Below are 13,529 nucleotides of genomic sequence, written 5' to 3'. Positions count from 1 at the left end.
AATAACTAATACATTAAATTAATAAGGTTTCAATGTTTTTTTTATTTCATGCAAAATGTTATCACCAATACTTTTATTTTTATCATAAAGTCTTTATCATCAAATTGAGACTACTTTGTTTTCTGCATGCAAATCCACATTGCAGTCTATTTCAAGTATTTATATTCATAATATAAAAAAAAAAATTATATCCTCACATCCATATCTCTATATTCTATATTATTAACCGGGAATTTCACAATCATCCTCATCAATCATTATCCAAATTCCATAAAATAGAAGACAACCTTTCAAAAAATTAAATATAAGTTTTTTATTTTGTAATTATTTATTTAGTTATTTTCTATTCATGTTGAATTGGCAAGTGGTTCTAGAGTATAAGAATTTATAAGACACCTTTGCCCTTACCGTCACCGAAGATGATAATAATAATCCATGGTTTTGTGTTCTATTATTTAATAGCAGCTTTCAATTGACCAAGTTAAGGGTAATCACGTAAATTAACCATCAACCAATTGAAAAATGCCCAATAATGTTATATACACCCACATACGTGTACATAAATAATACATTAGGAATTAGAAAAAATAGAAATACCTTCACATCAAATCTTCTCGAAGCATGCAATGGCAACGATATACAACAACACTTCTTTTTCAAAAACATTTTTTTTTCTCTTTACTAAGATTTCACGTAAATCTCATCACTATACAATACGAGACCATTATACATAACATTTATTGGATAATGTTTTTAATATATTTTTATTTATAATTTTGTTTGGTGAAATAGTACTTTTGTTAAATATTTCATTCACTTATATTGAAACGTGGACATGAATTAAATAATATTGGAGCCAGCCACCCAATTGAATCCTTTGTCACCACGTAAATTTCCTATGAGTTTTTATTACATAGATGCTTACCAAACCAAAAGATATAAAATTCAGCCATGTGGGTCAACAATTTTGGGTATTGGTTATATTTTTCTTTACGCACGATTTTTGTATCCAGCTAGCACCAAATGAGACACAATTTTGATATAAAGAAAAACAAACGGTATTAAAAGGCGGCTAAATTAACGTATGACACAACAAAACGGTCAACAAAACAATCCCCAACCCTAATTTTCCCACATCAAATGATCTTTCTTCTCACCTTCCTCCATCCCTTCACCATCACCACATGTCTTATATAAATACAATCATCTCGAACACAAAAATTTTGCTACAAAACCAACACCCAACACACAAACACAAACACTGAGGTAGAGAGATTAAGGTATCAGATACTAATTAGTTATATTAATTATTAGGTTATAAGGTATAGCTTTGATCGAAGAAAGACATGGAAGTGGTGATACAAAGTCCGAGTAGTCCAACAATGGATAATTTCGATTTTGGAAGCAACATGGGTTCGATCTATCACAGTGTTCCTTCTTCGCCAAAAGGTTTCGGAAATTACTTCATGAGTGCACCCACAAGTCCTTCTAGGTTGTCTCAATTGTACTCCGAGTTTGAATATTTTTCGACCACCGCAACCTCTTCATTCGAAGCTGCCAACAAAATCCAAGACGATGACGATGACGACAAAGATGATTACAGTTTCGCGTTTTCCGTGAGTCGTGAATCCGACAAGTCTTCTCGCTCAGCGGAGGAGCTCTTCGACGGCGGAAAAATCAAACCCTTGAACGAATCTCTTGATTCCAAGGAATCTAAAAGTGAAGAAAGAAGAGGAAGAGGAAAAGAGAAGTTGCCGTCGTCGAGCTCCAACCGCAGGGTGACACGATCGCACTCTCCTTATAGATGGGAAGCGGAAAAACAACAACTACAACAACAAGAACAACCTAAGAGTAACAACAAAGAGGAATCTAGTGTGTTGTCGTCGAGTTCTTCTTCGAAGGGTGGTTCAAAGAGGTGGTGGTTGAAGGATCTTTTGCTTTTCCGAAGTGCCTCTGAAGGGAGAGGTTCGAGCAAGGACCCGTTGAAGAAGTACTATAAGAAGAATGGTACAGAGGAAGTTAAAGGGTCGTCGAGTTTCAGATCCTCGGATTCGTCGAGAAGAAAGGGACACGTTTCGGCACATGAGTTGCACTATGCCATGAAGAGAGCAGAGTCAGAGGATATGAAGAAGAGAACTTTCTTACCTTACAGACAAGGGATTCTCGGAAGATTGGCTGGTTTTGGAATCTAGCTGCTTAGTTATTACTACCATGATCAAGTTTCTTAAGCTTTTCGTAAAAAAAAATGTTGTATTCTTTTGTTGAAATTGTATTATGAGATATAAGTGGGTTTAAGTTGTGTTAACCCAGTCATTTCTCTTTCTTTTTTGTATAGATATATAATTATAAACGATGTGAGCTGCAATTTGCAAATCATCACCATGAATTTAATATACATCACTTCATCCATATGGAATAAAAGTATAATTTATTTATTATTATATAGGTACAAGTATATTCGTGTGTTTCAGAATACTTTCAACATATATTCATCTCCTGTGTAGAACAAGAAATTAGTGGATAATCGGTTAGCGACCCAATATCGGGTGGAATAGAATGTTCAAGAAAGTTATCTAGGATAGTCTCTAAGCTGATTCTGATACCATATTGAAAGTGGATTTTAAGCCTAACTCAACCCCAGAGAACTGACTTGTAAGATGAATATTGCACCCACTTATATATTGTGAATTGACTTTATCTCTAATCTCTAATCGATGTAGGAGTTCTAACATTGTGAGTGTCATTACGGTGTATACATCATTCTGGAAACATAATTTAATCACACTAAAAAAATCTAATGATTTTAATTAGAGTTGCTAAATTTGGATTAGCATAACGCGTCTAAGATGAAAAAGGACTTGGGCCTCACTGGAATAATCTCTTACAAGTTTTCTGCAAATTCTGCACCTTTACGTTTGTGCCTGCAACCTTATATATCCCATTTTGTTTTTTCTGAAATAAATTCAAAAGTCATTTTCCAGATTGAACAATTTATGAGCAGAAAATGACTTCTTCATTACACAATCCATAAGTTAAAAATGACTTTCACATTATACAGTTCAGACGCCAAAAATTATTTCTAGAAGTTGGAAAGGGTTAAAAATGATTAACTTCCAAATTACACATTTGACTTTCAAATTCTACGTTTTTTTTACTTTGATATTACATAATTTAGAAGTTTCTTTAATTCCAAATTATATAATTCGGAAGTTATTTTAAATTTTTAGATTATGTCTTCTATATAAATTCTGGATTGTATAATTTAAAAGGGAAAATGATGGGAATTGTCTTTATAGAGGAATGGAGGAAGAAGCTGCCTACAAGTTGTGTATTTCATGGTCCATTGGATTGAGCTGTATTTGACCTAATTATTTATTATTTAAATTTTAAAATAAATAATAATACAAGCTCAATTCTCTCTCTCTCTCTCTCTCTCTCTTTCTATATATATATATATATATATATATATATATATATATATATATATTTTATTATATTTCAATTAGAGGTATTAATGATAGTCTAATGTTTGATTGTGTCTTATGGGAAGAAGGACTTGGAATCGAAATCAATTTTGAGTTAATTAACTTTTGGTTGAATAGTATGTATAAAGACCATGAAAAAATCTTGATTAACTATCTCCATTAAGACCTTGTTGGAAACAAGAAAAAAAAAATATCAAAATCAATTTGTTTATTGGATAATCAAGTTCAATTATAAACTTAAATATTTTTCATCTTAACCAATTATTACTATTTTTAATCAAATATACGATTTTTTTTTTCCTAAGAATTGCAATGTGAGAAACTAATTGTAGAAATAGGATGCAGTTTAAACCTAATTAAAGCAGGAAAAGAAACAAAGTAGATTCGTAGAGTTATTAACTAGCATTAGATACCACTAATTCAAGCTCATTAATTTGAATAAATAAGTAATTAATTGGCTGTCCTCAAATTAAGGAAAAGATAAGAAAGCAAAATTGTTTTTTTGTTTTTTTATTTCTATTTCTAACACCAACTTCCCTACTAAAATCTGACTCACATTTAACCTATAGTAAATTGAATTAATTTTTACTCCAAACAAAATCAAAGTTTATTTTCTTTAAAGAAAAAACAAAGTTTTCTATTGATTTTTTATTATTTTGTAATTGTAGGAGATCATTTACACAACATTGCAGCACTTTTAATTTGTATATTATGATATGCAAAAATACTTTTGATAACTGTTTATGCACAGCAAAAATACACTTCATTGTATTTTTATTCACATTTAAAAATGTTGGCTTGTATACAAAATATCACTGTCCTTTTGGAATTTAATAGTTATGTAGGGATCATAACGTAATGTTATATGGTTATACTTCACCAACCAATATAAAATCTGTTACTGCAATTATTAATTAATTGTTATAAATTTTTTTTTTGGTGATTAGATAACTGTATAAAACTATTCTACATAAAGAATGTATACATAGCTTTTTTTCTATTTTGTAACAAAAAAGAACAATTTTATTATATATTTCTCGTCTTTTACAGTGTAGATATTTTAATTACTTGATTTTACTTCATATATATTTAGAAAACGGACACTTTTATTTATTGTTTAAATTAATATTTAATTTGGAACATATGCTGCTAAATGATTAATTCATATAAGCATATTCATGGTGTAAACTATTTAAATTTTATAAGTTAAATGGTTTAATTTAAATATTAAAGAATTAATATTGAATAAATTATAAAATATATTAAAATAAAGTAAATTAACATAAAAATATCGTATAAGTTGAAACAAATTAACTAATCAAATTGCTGTACCGTTAAAATCATTAAAAAAAATCATAGTGAATTAAAATTGTACATATTTTAAATGTTGACAATTATAATTATAAAGGTCAAAATTATTAACTTTATGAGATAAAAAGTGCAATAAAATCATATTATAATAAGTTAAATTTGAATTTTCAATATATTTGGACTATAAAAGTGGATTTTGTGAACCCATAATATACATTCTATTTGTAACCCCCACTTAAATTTGGGCATCACAAAACACGCTTCACACAACAACATGAAACTTTTCGGGCGCTTCTCCCTGCACCTCCAACACTTCTTCAGTATCCCCAAAAGTTACAATAATGCCCTTCATTAAAATACAGCTGAGAGTGGGTAAGGACGCAGTAAATTTTATTTACTGCGTCGCCAACTTCTGCACCCCCAAATACTATTTCTTGTCCGTTTGTCTCTCTTTGACCCTGCCGTCATTTAAAATTTCTCTCATTCTCGTTTCGTGTGGTCCCTTTCATTCTCGTTTCATTCTCCTCAGCTTTCAATTTTGTGTGTTTCATTCTTTCATTGTCCGGTGGTGGTGGTCCCCTTTGGAGGTTTGTATCACTTTCATTCAATTTCTTTTAAGTTTATTCTCTCAGTGTCTCAGTATCTCACAGTGTCTCAGTGTCTCACTGTCTGTTGAAGGTTATCTTGTTTGAAGAAAGGTGTTATCGTGAGTAACGTCCATCCTGTCCAAGTGTGCTACTTCCGTTCTGTCCAGGTTAGATCCTTAATATGAGCTGAAGTTTTGTTTTTATCTGTGTATGATGGGAAACGGAATTCGTATTCCGTTTGATAACATATGAAACAGCTTTCACACTCCGTTTCAAAGAACAAGACGTAATTTTTTATGGAACGGAATACGAAATCCGTTTTACACATTTAGGAAACGGATTACATAAACCGTTTAGGAAAAACTTAATATTTTGTAGGAAATGGAATACGAATTCCGTTTCACAAAATTGTGAAACAGATTCTGTAATCCGTTTCATAAAAAAAATTGCGAATTTTTTTCTGAAACGGATTACAGAATCCGTTTCACGATTATGTGAAACGGAATTCATATTCCGTTTCGTACAAAATTTTAATTTTTTCCGAAACGGGTAACGTAATCCGTTTCATGGAAGTCTGAAACAGAATTTGCAATCCGATTCCATGTGTTTTTTTCTCAAACGGGTTTTGGGATCCGTTTGTGCATTCCCTAAACGTTTTTTCATGTATTTGTGGTTGGTTTGTGGTTGGTGAGAACGAGAATGTAAGAAAATAAATTCGAACCAAAGCCTCAAGAATCTAGGTTTTTAACATGGCAATGGATGGCTGGTGTTTGCTAAGGTCCACCAACTTTGCCCTCATTCATAACAAAATTAAACCCCACGTCCAGCAATAATAATTTATCACAAAGGCAATTGAGGATGATACTACCAAAATTACAGGGCTTCTTATCAATACAGTAAACAACAAAGTGACCCTTCCACTCTGATGATGCTGCATTTTCATGAGTCTTCGGCCACAGAAGTCTTCTTCTTTGGTAATTCGTGACCTCTTTCTGCCACTTCGAAGCCATTTGGATGATATTTTTTGAACTAACCATTCTTGCAATTTAGCTTCTACAATATATAAGATACGAGAATCTAAGCTCACACATTTAGGAAACGGATTACATAAACCGTTTAGGAAAAACTTAAAATTTTGTACGAAACGGAATACGAATTCCGTTTCACAAAATTGTGAAACGGATTCTGTAATCCGTTTCATAAAAAAAATTACGAATTTTTTTCTGAAACGGATTACAGAATCCATTTCACGATTTTGTGAAATGGAATTCGTATTCCGTTTCGTACAAAATTTTAATTTTTTCCGAAACGGGTTACGTAATCCGTTTCCTGGAAGTGTGAAACGGAATTTGCAATCTGATTCCATGTGTTTTTTTTCGCAAACGGGTTTTGGGATCCGTTTGTGGTTTCCCTAAACATTTTTTTCATCTATTTGTGGTTGGTGAGAACGAGAATGTAAGAAAATAAAGTCGAACCAAAGCCTCAAGAATGTAGGTTTTTTACATAATGCATTTCATGAAGATGTGAAACTAAATTTGTAATCCGTTTCACCAAGTTCCATGTGCTTCTGTAATGAGTGAATGTATATTGTGTGATTGGTGAATTTTTTAACGTGAATCATGCAATCTGTTTTCAATATCACCATGCAATGAGTTTTGAATATGACATGCAATGAGTTTTCAATTTTTGATACGTGTTGCATTATTTTTTTAACATTCTTATGTATTATGTGGTTACCTTGGTTTGTTGACATATTAAAATATTTTATTTTTATTATAGTTCATTATGGAAGATCATCAATTTAGTTATTTGAGTTTCTTGGATTCTCAAGCGGATTCTCAACTAAATTGTAGTCTCATGTCGGACTTTTCTGATTTTGTTCATGATATCTGCGAACAAGATTATACATCTCATTTTACAACGGATGATATTTTCCCAACATGTGAAGATTTGATTAAGTGAGTTAGAGGGGTTGCTTATAATCTTGGATTTTTTGTCATTATTCTAAGATCAGATAAATATAATGGACAACCAGGAAGAAAGACCCATGTATTTTTAGGTTGTGAAAGAGGTGGAAAATATAGAAAATACAAGTGTGATGCAGAACCGAGTTTATCTGGGACAAGAAAATGTGATTGTCCCTTTAGATTGAGAGGGAGACCCATCTCTCAAGGGGAGGGATGGGTGTTGAACGTAAAATGTGGTTACCATAATCACGATGTCTCTTCTATTCTAGTTGGTCACCCCTATGCGGGTAGGTTGAAGTCTACTGAACAGTCGTTGCTTGTTGATATGACCAAAAGTCAAGTCAAACCTGCAAATATACTTCTCACTATGAAAGAAAAAGATGAGTGTAATGTTACAACTCTAAAGCAAGTGTATAATGCAAGATATAGGTACAAACGTTCAATAAGAGGTTCAAGAACTGAGTTACAACAGTTAATGTTGATGTTGGAACGTGATCACTACATCCATTTTAGTAGATGTCTTGATGAATCTGATGTGGTAAGCGATTTGTTCTGGACCCATCCTGATGTTGTGAAGTTGTTAAATTCATTCAATATTGTGTTCTTAATGGATAGTACCTATAAAACCAACAAATATCGGTTGCCATTACTTGAGATTGTTGGTGTGACCTCAACAGGATTAACTTTCTTGGCCGCTTTTGCATTTTTATCTAGTGAAAAGCAAAATAATTTCATTTGGGCTCTTGAAAGGCTAAGAGGTCTATTTATGACGTCCGAGGGTGGTCCACAAGTCATTGTAACTGATAGGGATCTTGCTCTAATGAATGTTGTTGGCATGGTGTTCCCTGAGTGTTATCATCTTCTATGTCGTTTCCACATTCAAAAAAATGTGCAGGCAAAGTGCAAAATGTTAGTAAATTCTGTTGATGCATGGGATGTTGTATTGCTATTAATTAAAGTTCAACGAGTGTGTTCATCGTCTTGAGCTTGTTTGCCAGCCATGGCCTGTATTCTTTGAATATGTTAACGACTCGTGGATCATTCCTTATAAGAAATTCTTTGTGAAGGCATGGACGAACAAAGTTATGCATTTGGGGAATACAACATCAAACAAGTATGTTTGTATTTTGCTATTAATTAAATTTTTTTTATTAATGGTTTATATGATTTCCTTGTATAAATTGTACTAGGGTTGAGTCTGCTCACTGGAGTCTGAAGAAAGTTCTTGGAAGTAGTATGGGAGACCTTTGTTCGTGTTGGGATGGAATTCACAACGTTATTATCTTGCAACACAACGAAATTAAGGCGTCTTTTGAAAGAAGTTTAAATCTGATCAGTGACTCTTACAAGGCATTGAGTTATAGAAGATTAGTGGGAAATATTTCTAGATGTGCCTTAGAACTCCTTGCTCCAGAGTTGGAAAGAGTAAAGAAGATTGGATTCGATAGTAGTCGTTGTGGCTGCATTCTCAGACAAACTTATGGTCTACCATGTGCGTGTGAATTAGCACGATATGATCCTGGGATTATTCCTCTCCAAGAAATTCATGTGATGTGGACTAGGTTGAGCTTCTCCAATGTCTCGTCTTCACAATCTGAAGGGCAATTATCTATTCAGAGGGAAGTTGATCTACTGCTTAATCTTTTCAAAGAAGTTGATATTGCAGGAAAAGTGACCATAAAACATAAATTACTCGACATAGTTTGCCCTTCCATGACATCGATGTTACCACCACCAAGTAAAGTTAAGACGAAAGGTGCAGCTAAGAGTCATAGATCAAATAAGTCAACCAAACGTGATCCCTCCTATTTTGAGCATGTGGACGCCTTCATTGAGTCCTCAAGACAAGACACATGTGTTGCAAAAATAGAAAACAAGCTGAAGAGCAAACGTGTAATTGAAGAGAAAGTAATACCCATGCTAGAACAGTTCAATCCTGTTTTTCATCCTTATATACTCGATGTTGTCGATGTTGTTGCGGACGACCATTGTGGATATAGATGCATTGCTGCATTGTTGGGTATGGGTGAGGAGTCGTGGCCTCTAATTAGACATGACCTATACAAAGAACTTAGTCAATGGTGAGATGAATATGCAACATTAGTTGGAGGCTATGATCGTCTGGAAGAACTGAGAAAGTCTTTGCTAGTTCACTCACCATCAGGGGTATGACTTCTACACACCAATGTTGAAATTTATGTATTAAAAGTTTTTTATGATTTTGTTTTAGTACAATCTAATTAAATTATATGCAGGCTAATCGAGACAAGTGGATGACTATACCAGACATGGGGTATGCGATTGCTAATCGGTATAATGTAATCCTCGTCTGCTTGTCGTCAGTTCAGAATTTGACGATATTCCCACTTCGTACATCCCCACCTATTTCGCAAAGTCAACATCGACTAATTTGTATTGAACATGTTTACAGTTCTCATTTTGTGCAGGTATATATGTTTATATATATATATATATATATTATTTTTATAAAGAACTTTATATCTCTATTAACTAATTGTGTATTTACAGGTTCGTCTACAAGAAGGTTGTCCATTACCAACAGTGGATATCATATTATCTAGCAATTGTTACCCAAAGGCAAAAGGTTGGGCATCATTTTATAGAGATAGGATGCAAGCATTCCTAGATTTACATGTAGTGGATCGTAGTTATGTAGATCTCATGGAAGACTGATATTTGTTGATTGTATTAAGTATTTGACTGTTGTTGTTTGTCATTATTTTACCAATATATAAAATTCTAACTCCTTTGACCAAGGGACGGATATATTTTGGCCTCATTGCTAACATTAAATAACTTAATATAAAATATCATATATAGATGAAATATCTTAATATAAAAATTCTAACATCAAATACAAATAAATAGTAAATGGACTATCCAGACGTAGATGGTCGTCGGCCTCGAACTCTACGTCCTCCTCCACTCTCTTCCTCTTCAACGCCATCTTGAGCCATCTGCAATAACTCACGAGTGCGATCCCAAGCAACTGTGCCCTCAGTAACGTCTCTACAGTCTATCATCCGCTGAAGACCGCCTACAATGCGTTTCACGAGACCCTGTGATAGTAACAAGTTAATGTCAAATATTAAAAGTTACTAATAATACGAACAACTAAATTTATAACATACCAAGAAACCACTGGAAGATGATGACGTTGACGTCCTCTGAACTGGTATGTCATCTGGCAAATTTCGACGAAGTCGGGGCACAATGACAAGGCTAGGTCGGTCGGCCTCAGCTCCACGTAAAATGTATGGATGGGAGACTCTCCTAAACCACTGCAAATATCCATCTGCACATGAAAAAGGAGTTGGTGCTTGGACCACTTGATGTACAACAAATTGCTCGTGCTTCTTCCACCGATCATCAATAGCCTCAAAGTCCATCATGGGAAGCGAACTGGGCGGCGGTGGAATAGGCTGCATTAAGCCAAATTGTCGCAACACACGCTCCGGCATATGACGGTGTACGAGGGTACCAACCCTCAGGAAGCCAGAAAACATGCCATGTGTTACAAGTTGTCGAGCAGCTCTATGTGCTACATATGGGTTCCAAATCATCCCATCATATGTCAAGCCATCCAACTGGACTCTAACATCAGCTATAGCGGAAATGGCGCGTCCAGTGACATAACGTAGAGCACGGGGTTCGGTCTCCACATATGTATCCCGTACTTGCTTCCTTCCCAATGTAGGGAAGTGCTCGTATATTCAAGCCTGTATCAAATAACATTTCATTTAACCATTGTCATATCAAACTAAAAACAAGTAAAATAAAGAATAAAATGTTATATAAATGGGTACCTGCAGAAGAGGTAGATATCCAGCTAATTGCTTTGTATTTGCAAAGCTGGCATCTCCTAGCTGCTCATATAAGTGGACAAGAGCAGCAACTCTCCAACCATATGTACGACATGTGGAGAGATCTCTAAATAGCTCGAGATAATGTGTACGAACATAGGTCGCGCTTTTGTTAGCAAATATCGTGCACCCTACAAGGTGCAAAAGATATGCACGTGCAGCAAACTCCCATAGCTCGTTTTCACAACAGCTGTCATACAACTCTCTCAACCAGCTAAGTCGGACCTGTGCACCCCGACTTTGATTAAGCTCCACACAAGCCATGGCCCGGTCAACACCAAGAAGTGTCGTCAAAATCTCAACAGACTCTTCATATTCAAGATTTTCAGTGGAGCAAAAGTTTCCACTGATGGAAAGATGGAGAAGTGACCATACGTCATCCAAAGTGATGGTCATCTCCCCAATGGGTAGATGAAAAGTATTAGTCTCGAGATGCCATCTCTTCACGAAACCCAATACTAACCCAAGATCGATATATTCATATAAAATATCGCACAGAGGCGATAATCCAGAAGCTAACACAAAAGGTGCAACAGAAGGATGAGGACGTCCTAATTTCTTCACCTTTTTAATATGAGAGACCACTTTCACAGCTCGATCCTAACAAAAGAAACAAAAAAGAATAAAAATACTTAACAACAACAAAATTAAACCTATATAAAAACTTCTTACTGACCTGACCATCCCATATCATGCGTGCAACATGATCCTGGTACCGGGTCAATAAAGATGTATCATATAGACCACTAGGAAATCCTCCACCATCGTTATCAATGCCCTGCTCGTCCTCCTGAGGAACGTCAGAAACCTCATTCTCAACAATATCATCTTGAACCACATTAGCCTCATGCTGACCCCTTCTACGAGCCGAAGTTGTGGGTCTCTTCCGTGTACCACCCTGTCTGGAACTCTCGGGTGCATCATTTGAACCGCGTCTAGATAAATTTCCTCGTGTCCTAACCATATCTGTAATTCAAAGTTTGAAACATTAGAATCCAATATAAATTTCCTGGAAAAATAACTACATTAAATAAACAACATGATTTTGAATTCCGTTACCAAATGCACTTTTTGTCGTAATAATAGGAAAGGTAAATTATTGATGCTTCAAGGTGATGAAGGCAATTTCCTCTACTGGTTTGTAAATTTTACATGCTAGACTTGGAAGAAATGTTTGTTGGATTTAATGCTTAAATTGGTGACGGACCACTTTAAAGTTAATCATATAGTTCTTAGTACCAACAATGAATCACCTCATTTTAATGCCGAGCTACCGTGTGTTCTCTCTTCTTTATACCTCTCTAACCATTCTTTCTTTTTCCATTTCACACACATAATGCTCCAAAGACTCAGTCCTTAATTACATTCAACAAGTAACTGCTAAAACGGATTTCACGAAAAAAACACCAAAAAAAACCCAAAACGGATACTAAAATCTGTTTCACCACAATTCAAAAAAAAAAAAAAGAAACGGAATGTGTATTCCGTTTCATACACCTCCGACATGGAATCCACAATCCGTTTCAGCAATATTAAAAACAAAAACAAAAATGGAATGCGTATTCCGTTTCATACGCCTCCGACACGGCATTCAAAAGCTGTTTCAATAAAATTGAAAAAAAAATTAACAAACGGAATGTGTATTCCGTTTCATACACTTCCGACACGGCTTACAAAAGCTGTTTCAGTAAAATTGAAAAAAAAAGACCAAACGGAATGTGTATTCCATTTCTTACAGTTCCCACACGGCTTACAAAAGTCGTTTCAGTAAAATTGAAAAAAAAAAAGAACAAACGAAGTGTATTCCGTTTCACCATTATGGAAGTGCACTCTTAAAACGAAGATGCAAAAATCAATTAAAATAAACAGACAACATTCCTGAAATTAATTACAAATTTAAAAACATTACTTGGAGAAGATGCGTCTGTGGTGTTGCGCAAGACAAGACCAGAAAAGGGAGGCAGCAGAGATGAAGACTGTGTTGTGGACGCTCGAGAGAAGAACTGTGTGGTGGAGGATGTGTGCGACAATGCGTGGGAGAAGACCAAAGTGGGAGAAGACCAAACGTGGGAGAAGACGGAGGAAGAGTGTGTGGAGGCTATGTGGGAGAAGAGGAGAATGAGGGAGAACAAACTGGCTAGGTCAAAGATTCCTGATGGGTGCAGGGAATCGGATTCTCGCTTTATTGGGGTTTGTTTTGGGGGTGCAGTGGTGCAGGGGTATGCGGTTAAAATTGGGGTTTTTTAGGGGGTGCAGCGTCAGGCGTTTGGGGGTGCAGGGGTATGCGGTAAAAAA

At 34.9% G+C, this 13,529-nt stretch overlaps 2 protein-coding genes across 2 annotated transcripts; both read left to right on the top strand.

The window, feature by feature from the left end:
• Positions 1-1,112: 1,112 nt before the first annotated feature.
• Positions 1,113-2,376, top strand: LOC114193204 (uncharacterized). The gene has a single exon (XM_028082922.2). It carries the CDS (start codon positions 1,347-1,349, stop codon positions 2,190-2,192), a length of 846 nt encoding a protein of 281 aa, XP_027938723.1. The 5' UTR covers positions 1,113-1,346; the 3' UTR covers positions 2,193-2,376.
• A 5,341-nt stretch (positions 2,377-7,717) lies between these two features.
• On the top strand, positions 7,718-10,044 carry LOC114194217 (uncharacterized). Its single transcript, XM_085665623.1, has 6 exons — positions 7,718-8,188; positions 8,310-8,464; positions 8,541-9,370; positions 9,455-9,516; positions 9,606-9,797; positions 9,880-10,044. Exons 1-6 carry the CDS (start codon positions 7,718-7,720, stop codon positions 10,042-10,044), a joined length of 1,875 nt encoding a protein of 624 aa, XP_085521749.1.
• The last annotated feature ends 3,485 nt before the right edge of the window (positions 10,045-13,529 follow it).

This window comes from Vigna unguiculata, chromosome 8 (genome assembly GCF_037176805.1).
Source record: "Vigna unguiculata cultivar grain cowpea cultivar isolate G323 ecotype 2 chromosome 8, ASM3717680v1, whole genome shotgun sequence".
NCBI classification, from domain to species: domain Eukaryota; kingdom Viridiplantae; phylum Streptophyta; class Magnoliopsida; order Fabales; family Fabaceae; genus Vigna; species Vigna unguiculata.
The sequence above is the reverse complement of the archived record's forward strand: the minus strand, read 5'-3'. Positions and strand labels throughout refer to the sequence as shown.

Coding starts and splice junctions, on each gene's coding strand:
- LOC114193204 (XM_028082922.2), top strand. CDS start 1,347: ATGGAAGTGGTGATACAAAGTCCGAGTAGTCCAACAATGGATAATTTC.
- LOC114194217 (XM_085665623.1), top strand. CDS start 7,718: ATGAAAGAAAAAGATGAGTGTAATGTTACAACTCTAAAGCAAGTGTAT. Junction 8,189..8,309: donor TAATGAATGTTGTTGGCATG/GTGTTCCCTGAG, acceptor TATTAATTAAAG/TTCAACGAGTGTGTTCATCG. Junction 9,798..9,879: donor ACAGTTCTCATTTTGTGCAG/GTATATATGTTT, acceptor GTGTATTTACAG/GTTCGTCTACAAGAAGGTTG.